The 24,328-nt window shown below is 39.0% G+C and overlaps 1 protein-coding gene across 1 annotated transcript; it reads right to left on the minus strand.

Annotated features, from left to right (window-relative positions):
• Positions 1-1,706: 1,706 nt before the first annotated feature.
• On the minus strand, positions 1,707-24,212 carry RAD21 (RAD21 cohesin complex component). The gene is made up of 14 exons (XM_027684370.1): positions 24,079-24,212; positions 17,930-18,103; positions 16,420-16,549; positions 14,190-14,289; positions 13,116-13,222; positions 12,031-12,234; positions 11,452-11,577; positions 11,135-11,257; positions 9,269-9,492; positions 8,791-8,950; positions 8,275-8,426; positions 6,638-6,787; positions 6,095-6,178; positions 1,707-3,488 (listed from the first exon to the last, which is right to left on the minus strand). Exons 2-14 carry the CDS (start codon positions 18,071-18,073, stop codon positions 3,297-3,299), a joined length of 1,896 nt encoding a protein of 631 aa, XP_027540171.1. The 5' UTR covers positions 18,074-18,103; positions 24,079-24,212; the 3' UTR covers positions 1,707-3,296.
• Positions 24,213-24,328: the final 116 nt, after the last annotated feature.

Raw genomic sequence — 24,328 nt, forward strand, 5'->3', positions numbered from 1 at the left:
CAGAGACACAGGGCAGGAATTCATTCAACAACTCGATCTCCTTGAAGGAATATTTCCTTAGATTCATGAACTGTTTTCCTTTTTACCCACCAAGGAGCAGTAATTTGGGAAGCAGGGCATGCACAGTACCCCTGCTGTGAACAGTTAAGCTTTGCAGACAGAACAAACCTGCTACCAATGGGAAGATGGAGCACGGAGAAGCATTTATAGCAGTTCCTTCCCCTCACTGCTGCAGTGCAACACTATAGCCAAGCACACTAGACACAGTCCAGCCTGACTGGGAAAGCAGCAAGGAACACATTTTACAGTAATGTTATCAATCAAATCTAAATCCCTCATGTGACAGCTTTCTGAAAACTAGATGTTACTCACTGAACTGCAAGAAAAATGGCTTCCTACCTAGTAAAAACTAAGTGAATGCTATGGCTAATTCCTTTAAAACCATTTAGACATTTGTTTGAGGAGGAACTATAATAAAATGCAGATGCTGTACTTCTTTACAAAAGTACTTTAAAAAAAGCCCAAACAACAGCAGTTATAGGGCAAACAAAGAATGCTGTGTAACAGCCTTTCTGCATCTCATCATCTGTGTCCATAACAGAGAAGGGAAATATACTTCTTGTGGATACAGGAGAAATATAGAGCACAAATGCCCTATAACCAATCCTTAGACCTCATTGAGCAGCTGATTGGTGTATTACCACAAAGCCTCCTTTCCAAGAAATGTAAGCCTGTCAGTACTACTTGCAGACCATGGTCAGAACTAGTAACAAATACTGTACATGATAAAGTGGAGCTTGCATTCAGTGCCCCGGATTATAGGGTCATCAGGCACACAGGTTTGTGCAAAATTTATTTGTCATGAGTGTTGACCACAGTAGTGTAATAGAGCAAAACTGATGATAAAAATTTACCAAATTTTTGATAGAAAAGGCAGAAGAGGTACCTTTCATTCTAGTCTGAGTGCCCAAGTCCCTGTACTTCTATCCCTTACAGAGCTTGAACCAAAGGAACATAAGTCGCTATTCTCCAGTGCAGGCAAGCTGTATCTACACACACAGGGGCTGGCTTAGCACAGGCCAGCCTGCATGCCACGGGATGGGCCCAGCTGCTTCCACAGGTCCCCCAAAAGCAGAAGTCGCTTGTGTGTGGAGCCTGGACTAAGCTCACTGGATCCAGGCTGGCTCTTCACCTTCCCAGGACAGCCCCTGTGGATCAGAATTCATTGCCCTGGCCTCTGTATAAGTTCTGCAGGTAACCATGTGACTCCATGGGAGATGCTCTGCGTTCATAGGCTTAGATCCAAGTGTCTGGATCTACCAGGAGCACATAACTTCAGAGGCACTGACACATCCACATGCAGAGGCAATTCCAGAAGCAAGGGAACAGCAGAACTAAAAGAATTCAAGCTGGATATGTTCTGGCATTCAGAAGGGACAGGCATGGAGATGAATCACATTTTACACACAGTCTCCCCTGTTTTTCCACAGACATTCCTACCACAGAATACCTGAACAAAAGCACAGTACAGCCAGTAGAATAACCCTTCCTAATGGTAAGAAATCTATTTACATATTCAAGCTTTAAATCTCTCAAAGAGCTAAATCCTTACACATTCACTGCTAACACCAAAATAACCAACCTGTAAGTGCTCAGTCCCTCGTAAATCAATGCAAGGTGTTCAAACAAGACGCAGAGATAACACATAACAGCTTATAACACAACTTTTATTAGAAAAGTTATACATAACAGCATCAACTATTTTCAATATTAACCTTGAAAAGCAACAAAAACAGACTAAAAATGTGTAACAAGAAACTAATGACCTTCTCTATAATTAAACATTCAAGTTATCTACAATGTCTCTTTTTACAAAGGGGAAAATTATGGTTTTACAGGCACATCATGTTGAAAATAAAGCTGCAGTAACTTTATACAATTAACTTTTTAAGGATTATTAAACCATGGTCATCATGTAGTCTCAGAGTTTTTCAAACATTCACATAATTTTACAGTTGAGTATACACTGAAATTTCAGAGTCCCAAAATTATTTCACAAAAGTGCCAACATTAAAATCAGAACCTTCAGTGTGAACAATTTTGCCCTAAAAAAAGTTAAGACAGGTCTCCATAATCAACATATTCACATAATATTTGGTGCTACCTGGTCTAACAGTAAAGCTTCATTCTTTAGAATTAAAATCAAATGGGACTTCTTTTGAAAAACTGGTAAAATGTTTTGAACATAGGAGTGTAAATTATCAGAACAAATTGATACTAAAACCATAAATATATCCTAACAGCCATTAATGTACTACATGATTAAGTGGAATAGTGCCCATTTGTACTCTGTATTCAGTTTGTTGCCCTTTTGGTACAAGTGGTATCTGAATTCATCAACTTTTCTTAATTCTTATCTTCGTATGCCCGCTTAATAAAGAAATCAGATAATTTACAATCTAGAAGTCTGTTTTAAAAAGTCTGGAGTTTATATACAGCTCTAACAAACCTAAAGCATTATATCTTAAAAGTTTAAATGAAATGACTAGTTTTCATTTATCACTTATTAACAGTAATTAGCCATTATCAGTAGTGGACCATAATGACGTGGTAAGTGAAAAGGAATGTTTTGTCTAAAATGCTTAACACGTTCTGTCCTTTCATGTATCACGTGGAGGAAGTGCCTTCCACAGACACTCGATTCCCCTTAGCATCAAGGGCTACAAAAATCTGACTGCAAAAATGCAGTGACACAGCAAGCTGACATATCAGGCACTACCTTTCATACTGGCAGCTTTAGGAGACCCACGGTATGCACAAAGATCTAGAGAAGGGGAAAAAAACCCACTACTATGAGAAGCAGGCCGAACATTTCAGACGAGTTTGGCAAAGTTTTTAATCAGACAATAGGTTGGCCATTCAGGTTTACTTGTATAGGTTAAAAATATCTATTGAATCAACTAGTCAAATTACTGTAAGACATTTTCATTGATACTCAACATCACATGCACCAATATTGCACACATCTGCTCTGAGGTGTTAAAACAATCTTAATCTGGGCGCTTGAGCAGTCTGGTTTCTGCTGCTGGAAGTCAAGTCACCCACCCCAGCAGTTTCACTAAAAATTTGAGTGGTAAAGTTAAAATACAAACCCCAAAATAACCCCAGAAGAAAACCAAGGACTTTATACAGACAATAAAATCTAAATTTTCTGCAATGGTCTTGTGGGCCCTACAGACAGGGCAATACGCATACACACTAGTGAGATGAGCACTAGCTCTGCTCTACGTAACCATTCAGATAATATGAAACCTGGGACCAGGTGTTGCAATGATGTCACTGTAGGGCTCCTCCTGTGTCAGCTCTATTGCTTGTTGCTTTTTCAGTACCAGGAAACTGTAGAATTTTGCAGCTGCTTGTTTTCTATTTGTATTTCTGCACAGCTCAAGCAAACTGATGGATTCTGCTCCAGTCTTAGCAAGAGCTCTCTGAAAAACACATTGACACCACAAATTAAACAGAGAACTACACAGAAAAAACATCTCTCTACCCCAGGACATTGTGAAAGATTCAGAAGAACTTGACATTGGATGGGCACATTACAACATGTACATGAAAATTTCTATATAGATCTTATCTAAATGAAACCAAGTATGCTTCCCAGAGACGTGTGAAAAATCACTCTTGAATCTGCTGAACTTATTCCAGAAACACTGTAGTATAGCATAAGATTTTCTTTTTGCAGCAATAACTAACCAGTCTTATTTTAATACAGGACAATTTTTTTAATAGGAGAAAAAAAAATCAGATTTTATTTCTCAAAATGAAAGTAACTCTAAAAACAATCAAATAAAATTTCAAGAGCTAATGTTCTTTAAAAGATACATAACTTTCCCAAGGTGAAAGTCTGTTTACTTCTAAAACTCCTTTGTTTGTCTGAAACTAAGTACACAAAGCTGCTTACATTTTCTCAAAATCTTGGCAATAATACATTAAAAAACAGTAATTGTGAAAATACATATTTTTTCTGGCTAGGACAACTACTGATATCATCAATTTAAAATGGAATCTGCTCCGGAATATCTACTAGATTTAAAGATATTAGGCTGGCCAAACCAAATTACTTTAATCAGATCTCAACTTTGAATCTCACTGCAGACTTAACGTTTCAGTCATCCAGAGCAATGCCCTTTTGGTATAAGGAAGAAAGAGTTGAAAAAGCTAGACATGGTCCAAAGAGAATTCTGAAGCTCTTTTCAGACATTGTGATGAAACACTCAGAGAGCAAACATTACACAACATTACCAACTCAACATCTGTGTACTTTAGATACTATTTTTAAGCTACAGTTTTACTGGTTTCGGCTGGGACAGAGTTATCTAAACTTCAGAGTTTCAGAGCCATCTTCACAGTAGCTCATGTGGTGCTATGTTTTGGAGCAAGTAGGCTGGGGGTGCACAAGGAGTTGGGAGGGGACACTGCCAGCACAGCTGAGCCCAGCTGGCCAAAAGGATAATCCTTGCCATATGGCATCACGCTCAGCACATAACACTGCAGGAAGGACAAGGGTGGTGTGTGAGCATTTGGGATTGTGGCATTTGTATTCCCAGTCACTATTACATGTAATGAAGCCCTGCTTCCCTGGAAATGGTTAAATGTGTGCCTGCTGTTGGGAAGCAGTGAGTGAACTCCTTATTTTGCTTTGCTTGCATGCACCATTTTCACTTTACTTATTAAACTATCTTTATCTCAACCCACAAGTTTTCTTGCTTTTACCCTTCTGCTCTTTCCCCCATCCCAGCAGAAGGCAGTGAGTGGCTGGGTGGGGCTGTGCTGATGACCAGGGTTTTTTGTTTAAAGCAGTCTTACTTAAACTACCAGTATTCCTGCAGGTGTGCAAAAGAACTGACTTAAATCACATTAGTTTACAATGTAATCTGAACTAAATTTAAGTGTATTAAAATATCATAAGGGATATTTAGGAGTTTGAAATTTAGGTTGTTTGAAGATATAAGCAAGTAATTCCTATGATAGAACTCTACTAACATTTTCCAGAGATTTAAAGCTTTTCCTTGATTATATCTAATTTTGAGAAACTTAACAGAATACACACTAGTACTAAATCTCAGTTTACTGAAAACTCTTCTCCCAAAGCCACCATACTGGAAATTCAGAGATAATGGAAGTTCAGAGATACAATACTGACAATGACATTTTATAAGGAAAGATGGAGCCTACCAACTTCACAAAAAAAGCAAGGATGGCTTTGGAAAACAGAAACAGTGGAGAGTGATGAAACTGAAGCACTCCAGTGACTGCAGAATCTCTGAAATTGCCAAAATGTTCACGGGAATAAAGGGGTAGGAGCTACAAACTTAGCTGAAAGGCAAAGGTAGTCCAAGAATACGTGAAGGACACACAGAGGCCTATAAGCAAATGAACAGTGGTTTGTGCTTCAGTTCAAGTGCTCACAAGGGGTGTTCAACCATCGTATCAGAAAAAAGCTCCTGAGTTCCAGTAAGCAAGAATCCATCCTACAGATAGAGTCTGTGCAGACTGAAGCCACATCCTGGAAATCAGACAAGGTCAGATTCCCACACTTGTTAGAGATTCAGCTTCTCATGGTGTGGAATTTTTCCAACTAGCACAGCCAGGAGTAAACATCCTGTAAAATGGTTTTAGCCCTAGACCTTGATGGAGTTTGCCTAGGGTCACACAGCACAAAGTCAGAGGTATTATAGTTTCATTAAAAACACAATCAAACTCAATAACTTTAAAATTTAAATTTCTGGGAGTCTTACTTGCACACCAAGTGTGGACATAAAGGTTGAATAACACCTAAGCAAAAAATTTTACTTCAAATGTTCTTTGGAATAAAATGACAATTATATGAACATAGATTTAATTTTAATTTAATTATTTTACATAGATTAAATCAACTACATGCATTTTTTCCCCTCTAAGACATAACTGATATTTTAAGCTGTAACATCTACTGCAAAGAAAGCTCTTTCTTAACTTTTTAACTCAGGTCAAAAGCATCAGTGGGCATACTCAAAAGGTACTTCAAGAGAAAGCAAATGATCGTGTGTACCTGAAGACCATGGAGCATTTGTTGAGTCCTCTTGTTCCATCTCCTTTCTTCTTGATCCTGATCACCCCCTGTGCCGTCTTCCTCCTGCAAGCAGGTGTAAAATAAAAGGTGTCATTGAAGTTTGTCTTGACAGCCACAGAATATTAAATATTGTAGCTAAGAGACAACTTAAGTTATCACATTTTAAGACGTGGCTGGTTTTCTTCCAAAAGGTACTTTCATAAGGCAGCATAAGCTATTTAAAATGAACAACAACATCAAGTTCAAAACTTCTTGTACAAGGCATGATAAATATATAGAGTGGTTTAATCCAGCCATGTGTGAGAACAGGAGAACCCTCTAACTCAAAACAGAATGTATATATAATTTATAGTACAAAATAACATAAATATTATAAAATGGTCATGAAATACTTTAAGAATTTACATTTCCAAAAGCAATTATTTCCCAAGGATAGACTAAAGATTTTTCTTATGCCATTTATTGAATCCACAGCCAAACACTTCTGGGAAACACAAAAACTCTTCTATACAGAGTTCTTACCTCTTCTTCTTCCTCCTCCTCTTTCTCCTTTTCTTTCTCCTTCTCTTTTTCTGGCAGAAGTTCTAGCTCTGGTATTAGCTGGCAGATGTTTTGGGGCTCCTCTGGAGGCATTTCTACAGGTGGCATTTCCAGCTGTTGTGACGGTGGATGCTGTAAAGGTACACAATACAGTTAAACCAAAGAATAATTCTGTCTGTGCTTTTACAATACAATGATGATGCAACAGACTAGTTTCACAAAATTCAAGTATCTAAATCTTAGCCATTTGTCTGAATTTTTCTTTTTTAAAAACCAAAAAGCATTTTTTTTGCTATCCATACATGTATTTTTAATTCTACTCAAACCAGAAATTATGATACCTCTATAAGAAAAAAGGCTTTCCAATAACTTCACCATCCAAACTACTGATCCCATTTCTTGGATTGGCACATTCAAATTTAAAATCCTACATAACCAGAGGCAGTGCTACATGAACACACTAACGTGGTAGAATAAGACATCTTCAAAGCATCAAAATGCTGTTCTCAGTGATATAAATGTGAAGGAATTAAAACACAGGTATCTCGCAAAGTTTCCTAAAATCTATGAGTGACTTTGGTGCTCAATTATCATTCTCAGAAAATATTTATATCAAGAGAAAAATCCAGAAAAGCTGTTTAACGGGATTTATGTAGTCAGTTTTAATAAAATTAATATACAGTACTCTCCTTGTGAATCTATACCCAGTTAAGTGTTTGCCAGCAAAGTTACACTGACACCTGAAACTGTTTCTACACAGTCTAAAATGGCTAAGCAACTTCTGACTTGGTCAAACAGCAGGTTAACACTACAGGTATGTTGACAGAGGCCTGATCTGCTCATGTGATCAAAGAATTCCCAACACACTCACTCCCCAAACTACACTGACTTCAGTACAGTTGATGCCAATTTCACAACAGGACATGGCTGAGTGGAGCAGCAGCTGCCACCCTTTTTAATAAGATAATGTAGCATCTAACAGTCTCATTCTACAGCAAACAACCTGCTGGCCAAGAAACATGAAAAGTGAGGTTAAACATGCACAAATATGAGACATAGCATAAACCAGGACTGTTCTCACCAGACAAGCATTCAGAAAAAGAATACACCTTTCATTTTGCCCTTTTTCTTCCTTTCCCCTTCAAAATATTGTTTCCTTTCACACTGCATCACATCTAGTTTCCAAGTCTACTCATAGCTCAGCTAGGAAATACCTCCAGGCAACCAGCCTTTCTTTGAAGCCTTAAGCCTGGAACAATAGGACTGTCTTAAAAAGGAAGTTTGTGCAGCTAGCACAATCCTTGCTTCAGTGGAAAATGTTCATATACACTTGCCAAGCAGAACCTGATAGCTTTGTAAACAATACACTTAATTCCTTGAAGACTTTTTCTGGAGGAAATAGTGTCATTTCTTTATCCTACATGCATTTTAAATGTTTCAGTAAGCTTTTCACTTAAGAAAAAATACCAGAATGACTACCCAGGGGCAAATGTTCTGATACTACTCCAGCGAATCTCACGTGACCATAGAAAGCTAGGGCCTCAAACCTGTCATTTCCTGCTCAAAGACACCACCCACTTCTCATTCCCCATAAAAAAACATAGTGAAATCTTACTCACGGGTAGCACTGGCTCTGGCTCTACTTGCTGCACTTTGCGTTTCACACCTGTCTGAGGTGGTGGGGGCGGCATAACAGATTCGTCCAGGTTGGTTCTGCTGCCTTCCATCATCGACTCCTGTAAACGGCTTGGTTCTTCCAGAATAGGTTCATCTATATTCCACAACAAACCTTGGTTTAGATGTATTAGAAACTATACCAAAGTCTAATCTGCTATTAATTTAGAATTGAGCACTCTTAACAGCCTGCACAGCTTTTGCAGTGACAAACAGAATTGGCACAGATGTGCATACAACCCAATCCAATACACATTTAATCCACTGGTTCAAACACTTCCTAAGCGCCCTCTATTTCTAGTAAAAATAAGTTATCTTTGGTCACAGACTGTACATCAAGCTAAACAACCATTACAAAGCTCTTTGCTCCATTCATAATCTTTGATGACTTAATACGAAGCACAAACGAAAGAGAAAAATAAGCTATGAAGGAAGCAGAGCATCTTTGACAAGACACAAACCAATGACATCTCGTTGCTGCTGTTGATGCTGCTGCTCCTCTCTGGGAACTTCTGGGTTTTCAAAGTCTTTAAGGAACTCATCAAGGTTGTCAGCTTCTCCACCTTTCCTCCTCTTTCTTAGGTCTTCTGGTACCAGAGGTGTAAGACAGCGAGTAAAGAGCTATAGAGGAAAGATTACATTATTCACTATCGCAGTTCTCAGTGTCCTTCAGTTTCATTTCACGCCAAGTAATTATGGCCTATCTTACTTTCCTATTTTTTAAGCTCCTCTCCACAGTACTAATATTAAAAAAAAAAAAATTTACTTCTCTAACTGGTAACACCAATGCTTAAAATAGTTATCTTACTTGTTTTAACGTGGGTTTTTTCCCCAATTATGAATATTACTATATCACTATCGATATGCTGATGTTTACTATATGTGAGGCACAGTCCTGAATACAGTCCATTTAAAAATGAACCTGCACAAAAACATTACCTTCAGTAGCCTGTTATTCCACAAAGGCTGTGCAGGCAGAGAGAAAAGCTTTTCAACTCCACCAGTTTCTTTCCACATCATCAGTTTCTTAGTAGGCGGTGCCAAATCCAAAGTAGTAACAATATCAGAGTAGTCACTTAATTGGGCTCGAATAGTCTTGCTATCCAGTTCTTTCACACTGTCCACAATCAGTTTTCTCTTCCTCTTTGCTTTGGTTTCTTTGACTGTTGAGATTTTTAGCAAGTAATGAAGGTTAGCTCAGGTACCACACCATAGAAGAATCTTGCAGGTTCTCTATAGATCTTATTTGCCCACATATAAAGCTACCTAAAGCATCTAAGGCAATGTCAGCTTTGGGAGAAGGACTGAAAGGCTATAAGCAGCTTGAAAGATCAAATACTAGGAATGCTGTCCCATAACCTACAAATTCTTTTGTGTAGACTCGTAGTTTTACTGAATCTACCTAAGCCTTGATGTCCTCAGCTGCACATGCCTCCCCCCCACCATGGCTTGCTTGTTAGGCTGGTGCAAACCCTGGCCATCATGTTGATTAGAGGGATGGAGCACCTCTCCTATGAGGAAAGGCTGAGAGAACTGGAATTGTTCAGCCCGGATAAAGAGAAGGCTTTGGCATGACATAATTGCAGCCTTCCAGCACCTGAAGGGAGCCTACAAGAAAGATGGAGGAGACTTTTTACAAGAGCATCTAGGGACAGGACAAGGGGGAATGGCTTCAAACTGACAGAGAGTAGGTCTACATTAGGTATTAGGAAGAAATTCTTCACTGTGAGGGTGGTGAGGCACTGGAAGAGCTTGTCCAGAGGAGCTGTGGATGTCCCAGCCCTGGAAGTGTTCCAAGGCCCAGATGGATGGAGCTGTGAGCAATCTGGTCTAGTGAATGGTTTCCCTGCCCGTGGCAGGACAGTTAGAATTAGATGATCTTCAAGGTCCCTTCCAAACCAAACCATTCTATAATCACAGAGTGAAAATACTACACCAAGTTTTATCTCTAAGCCCTGCCTGAGCTTTGGTGGAGTTAATGTGGGTGGTTATCTTACCTGTACCTCTCACCCTGCTCTAGGATGACCTTGCTTACAGCCTGGCACTCTGCAGCAGACCATGAAGCTCTGGCAACAGCTGTCTTTGCTGGTCCCAGCAGATCTGCTGGACCCCTGCTGCCAGCCTGCCACGAGAGGGCAGTGCCAGGGCTCTCTGACTGGCCAAGCAGGAAATCAGGGCCTGGAGCTCAGTCTGAAGACACAGGACAAGCTACTTTCTTTCCAGATCCTAATTTTTTATTAAAGCAGGGATCTGTTCACAATGAGCTAGATACAGTATCGGTTAAAGTAAGAAAGTTTCTTGCATTAAAGAAAAAGACAAGGAAATCACCTATTTAGTAGAAATTCAAATACAAAAAGATACATTTCCTGAACTCAGCAATTCATTAAAGCTACAAATCACTAGAAGAGCACTCAGTGTAAGCAGTCCCTCCTGGCTTTCAAACATAGTATATCAAGAACTGTGCTGCACTACAGATAGCATATTAGAATTAAAGACATGTTGAGTTCTATTTCAACTCCGTGCATTTTAACTAGCATGTCTACCAAAAGCTATAGTATTGTGCTATTATACATTTCGACTGCAGAAATTACAAACTAGTATCCTCCAAGACCATCCATGGAAGTTACCCACCTGGAAAGTACTGGAAGGCTACTGTTAGAATAAAAGGAATTCAGCACTTGATCCCTGGTTTCTCTTCCAGCTGAGAAGCAGAATCAGCAGCAGTTCTAGACATTCATTTCCACTCCATCAAGCTAAGGTAGTCTCTGACAACACAAGTAAAATATTCCCAAATAGCTTACTCACCAGTTATGTCAATAGGCTCCAGAGCAAAAGCTTCCTCTTCATTGGGAACAAGCGTTGTCTGATCAGTCATGGTTGGTAACGGTTCAACTGGATCCACAGAGTCTGGGCTGTCTGGGCCACCCACTGCCAACGAGAACAGGTACCTTGCACTATTTCACAGCATTGAGAAACTGTGCTACCCTGCCCATTCCCTCCTCCACAACCTCAAGTGATTTACCACATTTCATACTTTTGAGCTTAATATGCTTTTAAGGAATTAGAATAAAAATCAAATCAGTTGAAGAGTAATTCTAGATCTAGCCTTAGCTAATACTCACTTGATACATTATCATCATCATCCATATCATCGTGGGGAGGTTGCTCTGGCATCATTACTCCACTTTCTGAGAGCGCAGGTGGGTCATCAAAAATACCACCATCATTATTACTGAGAAGTTTGTCATCTGAAGCAACCATATGAAAGAATCAGTTTTGCATCCACAAATTCATGAAATAAGTACTGACAAATTTATAAAGAAGTACAGACAAGTTTATCACAACACAGATAAAGACAGGGCAAAGGTTAGAAAACTTCCAATGCTGACACAGAAGAAAGCAGCAGTGCTTTTTCAAGGTGCATGTCAGCTCAAATTTTGAGCTTACAGGCAACCTTTATTACAATACAATTGCCACGTATTTGCATCTTACTGGGTTTCTTAGAACTTCATTTATGCCAACACTTAACATCATCTGTACATCATCTGCACTGCTGTAGGACTCACAAACCAGAATTCTACTGCTGAAGGCATAACTTTGAGAGAGATCTTTGCTACAAGGAAAACAGCTTCCCCCCGTCCACCCAAGAACTTATGAATGCAGAAGATAGGACAGAGGATAAACAAATTTCTCAAACTTACCCAATATTCCACCATCATTTCCTTCTCCAAAATTATCATCTTTGTATTGGTCTTCGTATTCCAGGTGATTAGATTTCTCATTGAGGTGACTGGTGCTCTGTTCAGGTTCCAACAGGAGATTGGAAGCACTGGTGCTCACTAGCATGTCATCCTCAAATGCACTACCTTCTCTCATCATCTCACGATCATCCATCCCAAAGTCACCTGCAAGAATACAATTCCACTGCTATAAATGCTAAAGAACCAAGGTGCAAGAGACCTAGCTAACTGATCAGCAAAAGCCCAAATGTAAAACCAAACTTCATTTCATCTTAATTGCAGAATTAATGACAAGCTGTAAGAAATTATGTCCAGCAAACCCATGGCAAAAGTACCGTTCAAAAAATTATAAAAAAATAACTCTCTCTTCTTCAAAGCATTTTATTTTACTTATTTGAATTTATATTAGCAAGATTCTACTAAATTTTATCTACACAGAAACCAAAGAATTCAATGAAATTCAAAAATGTTGTACCTTACACCTCAAGGCATACAGGGAGCAAACCAATACCAAATGAACACCACCATAAATTCCTGTATTATTCTTTCAAAAAAATTACTAAATTATGGATTACAGAACTGTATGCTGGGAACTAGACATTCAAGTACAACTGTCTCTAGGCTTTGATTCATATTTTAGAACACTGTTTGGAAAAGATACTGGAAGTAGTAAAGTCCTTGCCACTGACTGCTTCAGCTTTAGAAATCTCCTAATGGTTTCTGACTGAGAACATGCTTATGATTAAAGCAACACCTGACTTCATATTCACATACTTGAAAATTACAACTGACGTAGTACTTCGCTAATTAACCCGCCTGAATAATCTTCAGCTTTTCTTTCTGCCTTTTCTAGGCAGCTAGAAGTTTTCTGAGCATTAGAGGACAGACTTTCTGGAAAAACTGACCCAAAAATTAAATGTACAAAAACAAATCATGTTTGGGCTAATTTGTTCTGTGTTTAGTGGGCATTCAATAGTTATTGCAAAACCATATCTTATAGTTACCAAAAGTAGTTAGTAACACATAATAATGCATGAGATCTTTACCAAAGTCATTATCCTGGAGGATACTGATGTTGCCAACTTCTTCTCTCATTGTAATTTCTTCCACTCTACTCTGGTTCAAACTGAACTGTTGGGCCACATCAATATCACTTAAACAAACAGAAGGCAATTATTAAAAATCTCCATTAAAAAAAATTAACAACACAAAGTTGCTTAAAGAAATGTGACATTAGCTCATAAAAAGTATATTTTACACTTCAGTCAATTACTGAAAAAACTGATGATAAACACTGAATAGAAAACATTACTTAGAACAGTAAGACCATTAACGATTCAAACGTATCATCCCAATTTGTTAGCTTCTGGAAATGCATCGAACATCTCTTACTCCTTGCTATATTTGGGTTACTAATTTTAAAGACCAAATTAATAATCAAGAAAAGACTTCCTCCCCTTCAAAAGCTATTAATATAGTTTATCAAAAGCTATATTTAGAACCAGTACCAAGTTAATACTCTTTGTGGAGTATTAAGGTATGTTTCTTAGAAGAACACAGAATTGTTATGCAGTTTCAAATTAGTATTTACTCTAATTTGAACACAAACTAAATAGAACACTGAATAATACAAAGTAAACTGTATTCTAGAAATTCCATTATGAGTAACCCAAAAGGGTAACATCAATTTTTTCAAGATAAGAACCCTTCAGGTTGTATACTTGTCATGTTTACAAGTAACCCATCAGCAATAAGAAGTTTTAAGAATTAAAAGAAGGAACATTTCTGTAAAACTAATCTCGTCTAACCTGAGAACATATGTGACGTAGAGTGCCTTGCATAGAGGAAAAAAGAAAATTATAACAGACACATGAGTTTTTCAAAAGCCTCTCTAAGGACAGCTTAAACTCTGGTTAAAATTACATGCTACTATGAACCTGAAATTGTATTAATAATAAGATGGTTGCACAGTTGCTTAGTATATTAAAAGATTTAAGAATACAAGTTACCTACAGACTCTCTTTCTTCACATTCAGCAATGAGTTAGCTGTTTAAAACCAGGTTCTCCTCAACTAAAACCTAATACTATTTGTGTGGAAATAAAAAAAAATCATGCTTACTCCAGATCAGGAAGTGGTTGGTCAAAATCGTGAAACTCCTCAGGCAAGGTAATAGCATTGTAAGCAGCCTCTCTGTTTTCCTCAGGCAAATCAACAACCCCTGCAGAGAAGAACACCCAGACATGAGTCCCCATTCCTTACAAGGACAGCATTTTACCCTGTGCCTTCAGGATTGTTCACCCTGCATGAGCTTCTTGTCTTTAAATGTGTTGAACTGATGGTAAGAAACCTTAGATAATGTTAGTAGTGAGATTCAGACTAAATCCAAAATATATACCCTCAAGCCCTTGCACTGTTTGTATAACTCTCAAAGCCTCAAATCACTCAATATTGTTTGTGTGACACTATGCAGAACTGTGCAGCCAACACAGGCATCTATGTCATCACAACACTACAGGTACCCGCTACAAAAGACTTTTATCATGATGCACCATATGAGCTGGTGAGTTCTACATTTCAGTTTGGGTAAAGCAGTGGCAGGACAATTATGACTACTTTGCTAATGGCCATTTATTCAGTTCCATTAGCCCCAAAAGTCCCAGAACAGTACTAACTGTACTTGGGCCACACAAACTCTTAGCATTTTGCACATAAAAGAGCTGAATTACCTAAACCACATACATACCTTTTCTTATCCTCCAGAGATGCTTAATCTGTTATTCAGCAGGCATTCTCAGAGCATGACTATCAGACTGGGCATCACAAAACCAGTGCCAGTAGTTGGTACCTCTCCTTCATACAGAGTCTTAGAGTTCAGGACACTTGAAAGTGCATGGGAAATGCAGGTTCAATTCCTTTTGTAACTTGCAGAAGATTTGAGCTCTATGCTCTGCCTTCTGAACCACACACAACATAGGCAATTCTGAGGTATAGACACTTCAGAAACACACTCTGCCCACTGTGCTCCCCTCCACAATGGATAACCAAAGAACCACTGTCCAGAGAGACTAGGAACAAGCATGAGCCTGTAGCTTACTCATCATGGTACTTGGCTAGGAATGAAGAAACCTAGTCCATCCTTTCAGGGCTATTCCTTTTACCTGTACTTTTACCTGTTGGCTGCTTAAAATGAAACATATAAATGATTCTCAGAGCAGACAGAATTAAGACAATGCCTAAGTCACAAAGCTGATAAACTGAGAACAAAGACAAGTGTCTCAGCTTGTTTCAGGTCAGCATATCACTTTTTGCACATCTCGATTTTAAGGTGCTTCACCTTCTACATGCATGCTGTTGGGAGTGGGAAAACTGGAAAAACAAATTGCCTTGTGAAATGAAGACACATTTATCTGTTCTTATCACCCAGGGAAGTTAAACGCAATAGTAAACAAAAAATTGGCAACAGTCAACAAATTGCCACTGAAAGCTACATAACGTTCAATGCCTGAATCACAACATGAGGATCAGGAAATGAAGATAAAGGCATTATATACCTTAACTTTTCTCAAGTGACTGCTGTACTGGCTTTCAAGAGTTGCCTTTTTAAAAAACAAAAGGTTTCCTTTAAGTTCAGTTTTTAAATCCATTGCACTCACAAACTTAAAAGGGTAGAATACGATTCAGCAGCTGTGAGCATCCAGCAGCATCACTGCCACAACTACACTACAGCTGGAAAAATTTTCCCAGGCTAAAATTAAAGAAAACTATCAACTGTATGTAAGCCAAGTAATTAACTGCTGGATGGAAAGTCATTTCACATTTAAATATGGAACCCCATCTCCACGAAAAATCTTAAGGTAAGCAACAATAGAGGGGGAAATTATGTTGCACAGGTTACAGTTCACATTATTTTCAGAAACTAAAACATAAAAGTGGTAAAAAAAAGCTTCCTTTTGTTTCTTTTGTAACTCATGGCAAAGCAATCCTCACCCTTGATGGAAATAAGACCCCTTCTGTGCTTCTATTCAGTAAGACACTGGCCATTTTCAGCCAGAAGGTAAAAAGCATGCAGTGAATTTCCATTTAACATCATCCACCAACAACAGCCAAAATCATAACTGAGATTTTACTGAATCAGCATTAATAGGAAACGTTTTTGTTCAGAATTCAGTTAGAAGATGCTTTTCAGCAGGCAACTCAGCCACACAGCCAGCTGAAGCTGCACCAAAGAAAATAACCTCGCCTATTACCTTATGTAATTCTACGGACAAAAGATGGCAGAATTGTATGCCTTCTTAATAAATATATTTATCAACATAACTTTTTAGAGTGCTTAGATAAAGACAGATACCTGGACGAAAAGCCATTTTAATCTTAATGAAAGCCTCATTACAGTCTGCAAGAAGATATTTTGCTTTCCTGTGGTAGATTCTAACAACGCCTAGTAAGAGATGTCCTGAGGTTCGAAGTGCCATCTTCACCTAAAAACACATTGCACAGTCAGTGAATTAGATGTAGCCTTGCTTTTCCCTTTAATGACATTTCAGTCATCTTTACATGATTTTTTTCAATAAAATCAAATATCCAAAACAAGTATAAAAATCAGCAGAAATATGAAGAAAGAAAGAATGCAAAGTCTACATCTAAGATGATGATCTATATACTATTCATGAATGGCCTGGCAAATATCAGTAAGTTAATAGCAGCTCAGTCCAGGAATACCCAAACACTGCTCTGTCTAGTGAAAAAAAAAGGGACAAACTCCATTTTTACCACATGTTTTTCTAATATTTTGTTACTTTAAGTGTGGAAAACGTGAAAAATACAAAAAGTTGGACAGCCATAAATAATGATTTGGTTAAGTAAAATCTGATTATAAATGGTTACTTGTTATCTCTCTATCTTCTGTTCTGCAGTTAAAAAGAAAATCAGAGAGAAATACTCGAAAATGTGGAGTGCCTATAAATAAGCACTGCCACATTAAAACAATTTTAAGTTCCTTTCCTCTTTAATCTCACTGCTTTACTATGTAATCAAGTATCTGCTGTGGGAACACAAAACTGAAAAAAAAATCTAGGGAAGGACTCTTCTTAAGTTTCCAGGCTGAAAGAGCATGAAACTTGTGCTGAAGGGTACATGGACTAATTGTCTCACAGAAAGATTAAGCCATACAGGATTTAACCTCAAACTGTAAGAATTCAAAATTTGTATTGACTACAATGTCTTTCTAATATACCAGCCAATGAACATGTTACACACAGTTAAACACATGAAAGAGTGTCTATTAATTTCTCCTTTCTCTAAAAGAATGCTACACTCAATAGTGAGTCTATGAACATTATCTTCTTCTTTCTGAATTCTTCCAGAGCTTACAATGAAGCAAATCACTGCTCTGGAACAGTAAGTATCTCTGTGATTGTACTATACACTTTTTGCTTACATTCAGCAGTCCTTCTAAAATCTAGAGTAGCATTTTAGAACTGTTAATATTTGTATCAACCAAAATAAAAGAGAAAGAAAAATTTTTTTTTCAAATAGTTACTTTTTGTATAAGACATTTTTGTCACCTGTTAAGTGACAAAAGTCACAACCATATCACTAGCTCACTAGTTCAAAAATGAACTATTTAATTGTCATGAGTAGCAGAGGGAAAGAAAACCAAAAACATTTAAAAACATCAAGCAACTCAAAACTTCCTCCGGTTTCCCAGTAGAGTATTTCACATTTGAACAATCATTTCCACCCTTTAAAATAGCAACGTTAAGAACTTCATCTGCTTCAGTGACCCAAACAGTAACTACCATCTTACGTACAAGTTCTTTTCACTACAAGGTAACATTACATTAATGTAAAATAAATACCTTTGGGGAAATTATACTCTCCACGCTGCTCTCCAGGTTACATTCAAAAACATGGGCTTTGGTCAGCTTCTTATCCCAGTGGGCCGCCAGCCAGATTTTGGCCAGCGGCCCACGCTTGCTCAGGACAAAGTGGGCATAGAACATGGTCCCAGATGTCTAAAACAAAGTGCAAACCTGTAAAGAGAAAGGCAAATTTTTTTTTCTAGATTTTTTTATTTTATGAGGAACATCCTTGTAAACACCCCCTTTATCCTCAGAAGCAGTGCACATGTTTGCTTTTCAACCACTAAGGTCAGACTATTTGTTTAAAATATTTAAGAAGCCAACATTTACAAGTGGTGTTCATGTAATGGCATATATATTTATTACAGAGGAATTATAAACCAGAAAGAACAGCACTTAGACAATTTAAAAATGTTTACCATCCCTCAAGAAAAAATAACCTTGAATATATTAAACCTTATGGTAATGATACCAAATTCTCATAATGCAAAGAAACATGTCTCAGTTTTCAGTCCACAGTAGTTTTCTACCTCTTCCATTTCTTTCTACTCTTAATTCAGTAGCTACCACTATACTATAGCAGCGTATATTCTACATTGTTTCAGTAAAGCATTCAGTGCTATAAAATACACAGCCCTAAACTTTTTGGACTTCACTGTATTTTCCTAAACAGGAAGCACAATTATCTCTTCATTTCTGAATAGACTGCTTTCCATTTCATTTTTTTTTCAAGTGTTGATAAAAATGGTGAAAAACTTGACCACTTTATTCCAGAGTTCTTAAAGATTCCATTTTCTTTCTCCTTCATCAGAAAAAAACCCTTCCTTATACCTACTTATCTACTAACTACCTCCTCATGGCTGATGCCAACACATCAAACCATGGGGAAGCAGGACAACAGGATGTCTTATGATCTAAACATGCCAATTTCATGCATGATGTAACCATATGATTCAGCTCAACTACAAGCTGAGGAAAAAAAAATTTGCTTTAAAGAAGTGGAAGATTACTCACAAATAGTTTTTATAGCAATTTCTATAAACAGGGAAAATGAATCGAAAGAGAAAAACAGAAAAGATATAATGAGTGCATTTCAGTTTTTACCTCCTCCATGCCTACAGAAAAACTGACAGAGGAAGCACAGCAAGTCACAACTGTGATTGCTAGAAAAGTAAGTACAGGGGCAAGAGAAGCATTGGCATTACTCATTCAGTGGAAGCGATGCCAACCTCTAGACATCTGGGTAAACACTGAAAAATTGTACATCTCAAAGTCAAGGCCAATAATTATCTTCTTTCTTCATTTGTGTGGGGTTTTGTTTGTTTTAATAAAAGAGATTTGAAAGAGTATAAAAGGATAGGGAAAATTATCTTTGTAGTGGTATCATATTCCATACTTGTAACGCCACTCACAGGTATCATTCAACATGCAAGATGAAAACTTTAAATTTCAGCTGCATTAACAAGAGAAGAATTATTTGGATAACAGAACTAATCATCAAGCTATCTCTCTTCAACACAGACTGGCCACCAATTCCATTCATAACCAAGAATGGACACAGTGGAAAGGATTTAAATGAAGTAAAAGCAACGTTCAGCTTCAGTTCTAATTAACTCAGTATACAGGATTAAAATTACTCTAAGGAGTGAGGTGAGCTTTGAGTCATAATGAAGGTGAAAAATCACAAAAAGTTAAAATGCCATTTTTATTTGTTGAGATTCTGTGTGGGCTAAGGACAGCACTGTACAGACATGGACACAAGCAAGCTTTTCTAGGAAGCACAATTAAATAAATTTTGGAAGTCTCATTGATCAATAAACATTATCTAAAGGAAGGTATTCTACTTCTTTTTATTTCCCCAGTATTTTTTGAAAGACATCAAATTCTCTCAAAGGCCAGGAGACAATTCAATCCCTTGCATATTTTCAAAGGCCTCAGTATTTTTGTGTATGCAGAGATGTAACTTAGCAGCACAGCATTTTGGTATCTTAAGTTGTTGCCACAACCATGCAGTGCTCTGGTCATAGTAAGTCTGTAAATTACCCCCGAACATGAGGAACAGGGGAAAACACAAATGTACAGTTAACAAACCCAGTTGTATTAGTCTACCAAAAATATTCAACAACAGTTGCAAAAGAATGTACTTTGATTAGTGGAACTTGGCAGAATTATTAAAATACGCAGCATGGGTTTCACAGAAGTTCAGACATACTGTTAACTGTAACCCTGAAAACATAATTTAAGTTTTCCTGTTAAATGGGAAACACACTATCTGGACAACTTGACAGAAACAATTTATCTATCACTTTAAATCTGTTCCTCTTCATCCATTACTGAAGCCTTGCCACAGTGAAATATATGAAGAAAAACAGTGACAATCACACTGCACACAGTTTTGAAGTGTGTTTCAATCTTAACTGTTATTAACAAATAATAATACCGTAAAGCACTGATTTCCTGTCACGATGTGGGTCTCTGCCACTTCCAAATTTCAGCAGTATGGTATGGTAATACCTGTGTTACAGCAAAGCCCACCTTTACAGTTCCGAGTTTTTAGTGCCTCAGCACAACTGTTCAAAGCAGGCCATAATGGTTGCTCCCACTTCCTACACATTTTCTTCTTTCTTTTCAGATACTCCTTTTCTGTATTTCAGGCTTTTCATCTGATCTTTAATTCACAGGACAGTATGCTCATGCAGTGGCACAAAAGGAGAAATTGATTTCCTGGCATAAGTTGGGAGCAGGATGAATGTTAAAGGAACCAAGAGCTTCTTCAAGCAGCAGAGTGCTCATGCAGACACACAGAACATATGTCGTTGCCTGAAAAAGCAACTCATAAGAATCCACAAAAGGGTACCTGATGGTTCTTAAAAAGCTTGAAAGGTAAAACACAACTGTCAATTTTTGAAATTGACTGGATATGAACCAGGATCTTAAAACATGTTCTAAGAAGTTATGCATTTTTCTGTTATGCATCTTGCTTGTGCTCCTTTAAGGCAAAAAGAATATGTACTCAAAAAAGGCCAAATCCTGATTTTTCCGAGTTTTAAAATACACAAAACTTAATTTTAACTAACTTTGAATTTGCTTCAATGTGCCACCATTGTCCTCAGGTTCCTCTGCCTAAACTGGTCAACAATTTCACATTTTAAAAAATATTTTTCTTTCTACAGAAGTGTAAAAAAGGCTGTATTTCTATACACAAAGCAAGTGAACATGCAAAGCAAAATTAATATAATACTGGTTCTACTCTGGTAATCGATCCTTTCAAAGTAGCAACAAGAAAATTTGGTAGGTGCTAACTATGAACTTTATCTTACTTAACCCTCAACATATTAAGTCTTAAAGTCCTTCTGTATGTTAGAATGGCTAACTATCTAAACTGTAAAAAGCGTGCTTGCATAGTTAGTCCCACCCTTCAAGGCACTCAGAAAGGTGCTTAATAAATGAACAGTTGACAGTAACATTGCAGATGAAAGACAAAATATTCACTGTATTTTAATTTGACCATGGTTCACGCCTAGCCCATTAAATCCACTTGTCTGCTGTTCTCCATAGGTTAGGTTAGGTTTGGACACACCAGTCCATAAGTAAAGCTCAGTCTTCAATTGTTTTTCACTATCACCTACCTTTGTTCCTGTTGTAAGGCTACTCCAAAACCACAGTCATACACAGATGAGTAGACAAATTCCATAATACAGTTAAGAAATCAGCCAGTCATTTAAATTCATTTGTCCTTGTGCTATCCTTCAATCTCTCTTCTCTGCTGGTTTCCCCCTACGCACATTTTCCTCCTATACTGTTTCTGCTCTGCTAAGCCAGCCTTGGGTGATCCAGGGGGATCACCCTTTGCACCTGCAACAGTCCAAGTTGGCCCTACCAGACTTCAAAAGTTCAGAAGAACTACCCTGATCCTGCAACTGTACTTTGAATTCTTCAATTTTAACTCGCAAGGCTTCACTACACAGTCCTTCTTACATGACTGAACTCCCCTGCTGTGGGCACTCCCTAGCAGGTTTCAGTAGCACAGTGAACACCTGGTGCCACTGAAAAAGAATTCATCACCAACAGCACTAACAAGACCTTACAGCTCCATGCCTCTTCTCACCACTACTTTATTTGATCTCCTTCCTTCATCCACCTTTATAATTGTCTGGTTAACCCACATTTTTCTGAATTTTAATACATTTCTTTGTGGCACCTCCAGCTTTACTGAAGTTCAGTGACAAGTCACCTCAATTTCTTATGTCCACAAAATCATTTATCAAAAAAGATGAAATTGAACTAGTTCAACTTGACACACCTTTGATAAATGCACAGAGCCTTTGCCATTTGTCTCCAGGTCTTGTTTTTTCCATCAACGTTTTTTTTTTAAATTCTATGGCTGAGGTTGCTGTACCAGGTCTACTAATTACTCAAACCACACCACTCTGCTACAGGAACTGCATTCACTGTTCTCCAATTACAATATACTACACACCTACATAATCAGATACAACCAGAGTCCCACTAAAGTTACTCATTCAAAAGGCAGATCACTCACAAATGCTGTACAGAGTTGGAGATTACTGAACTCTATGAACATTGTTTCACTCTGCCCACAATTCCACATTCATATCTAAGCCTCAGCAGGTATGCTGCCCTTGCCCCTAGATGCAGAATGTTCACTCAACCATTAGAAATCTTTTTAATTTAAGGTGACCTTTGATTATATCAACCTTTTCCAGGCAATTCCAGTTCCAAGTCAAGCTAATAAACTTGCAGAAACCAGGTACTAACACACTCCTTAAGGGTACGCAGGTTAAACAAAAGAATAGAATTCCTTATGTTACTCCACCTTTTGCAGCAGTTACTCCTCTGCACTGTTCACCCGAAGACCCCAAATGTAAACTAACTTTTTAACATTTTGCCTCTAAGAAGCTAAACTGATGTAGTAACTGAGGCAACTACTCTCATTTCTGTGGGAAATCCCACGATATCAGCAACCCTGATGTCAAGACATGATTAATTTGTGTGGTAATTTAAGTTTATTGTAGGTCTCACTAACTTTGTGCTCCTTCTTTTATTCCCCTCAACACACTTCCTTCCTCTCTAGTTAAAACTTTAGATCAGTGGGCTTTGCTTTTCCAAGTTTCTCAGAATGTCAAATATTTACAAATGAACCCTCACAAAATAAAATACCAGCCCGGCCTTACTTACTAATGCTTTGATGTCCCCCATTTTTGATGACACAAGTTTTACTGAGTAAGAGATTAAGGAAAGCCTGCTTACTGCACACGTTCACAGAACGTGGGCCTAAATCGTAACTTCTCCAAGTTTAAAATATTTTGTTTAAGTGTCTAAATTTAAGGAAAAGCCATTTTCACTGAAGCAGTGCCATGCCAATAAGTCACAGTGAACTTAAGTCTCCTTTGCTATTGATAGAAACACAATACCTTGGTTTACATTTAACAGAAGCCCTTCTATTCAGGATCAGAGAAGTCTTAACAACTGCAGCAAGATTTATAACAGAGCATCTATAAAAGCTTGTTCTTGGTTCTTCAAGACGCTGGCATTTTTAAAGCGGCCTTTATATGCAGCTCAACAGCCTCAGCGCCCAGACGGTAGTTCATGTTACTAGCCAGGACTGCGAGAACATTCAATACCCTGCTTCACCTGTGACAGAAGGTAAGTTACACTAAATAACAGGAGGCTAGCAGATCAAACTTCGCTCCTCTCCCCTCCCCAGACGGCAGCAGCCCCGCTGTCCCTTTTGCGAAAGCACAGGCTGGGATCTGTAACAGCGGTGCGGCCGTCGCACCTCGCCACAGACCCCTCGGCCGCCCCGGGAAGCGGGAAGGTCCCTGCGGATCCCCGTGTGCCCGCTCCAGGTGCACAACCCTCGCCCCGGCCCCGGCCGCGCTCCCCCGGGCCCTGCCCGTTCCGCCGCCAGGCCGCGCACAGGGCCCGGCTGAGCCCCGCACACCTGGCCCCGCGCAGCTGCCTCTCCCGGGGAGCCCCGGGCCGGCTCTCCCCGCCCGCCCCGCCGGAGAACCGGCCCCGAGCCCGGGCGTGCCAGCAGCGCCCCGAGAGCCCCGCTGCGGCCGGGCCCCGCCGGGCGCCTTCGGGCCGCGGCAGCGACCGGGGCGGCCGGAGCCGTTCCTTACCCTGCTCCGGGCCCGGGGGCCGCTCGCTGCTCCCGCCGGGCCGAGCCCGAGCCGAGCGGAACCGAGCCCGAGCCGAGCGGGGCCGAGCCCGAGACGAAGCGGAGCCGAGCCGAAGCCGAGCGAAGCGGAGCCGGGGCCGACCCGCTCGCTCACTCAGACAAGATGGCGGCGCGGCCCTTCCTGCGCGCGAACGCGCCGTTCAAACCGCAGGATGTTTACGGTCAAATTCCCCCCCGGCCCCGGCCCGGGC

The sequence above is a fragment of the Neopelma chrysocephalum genome, unplaced genomic scaffold (genome assembly GCF_003984885.1).
Source record: "Neopelma chrysocephalum unplaced genomic scaffold, ASM398488v2 Primary Assembly neopelma1_66, whole genome shotgun sequence".
Classification (NCBI taxonomy): Eukaryota; Metazoa; Chordata; class Aves; order Passeriformes; family Pipridae; genus Neopelma; species Neopelma chrysocephalum.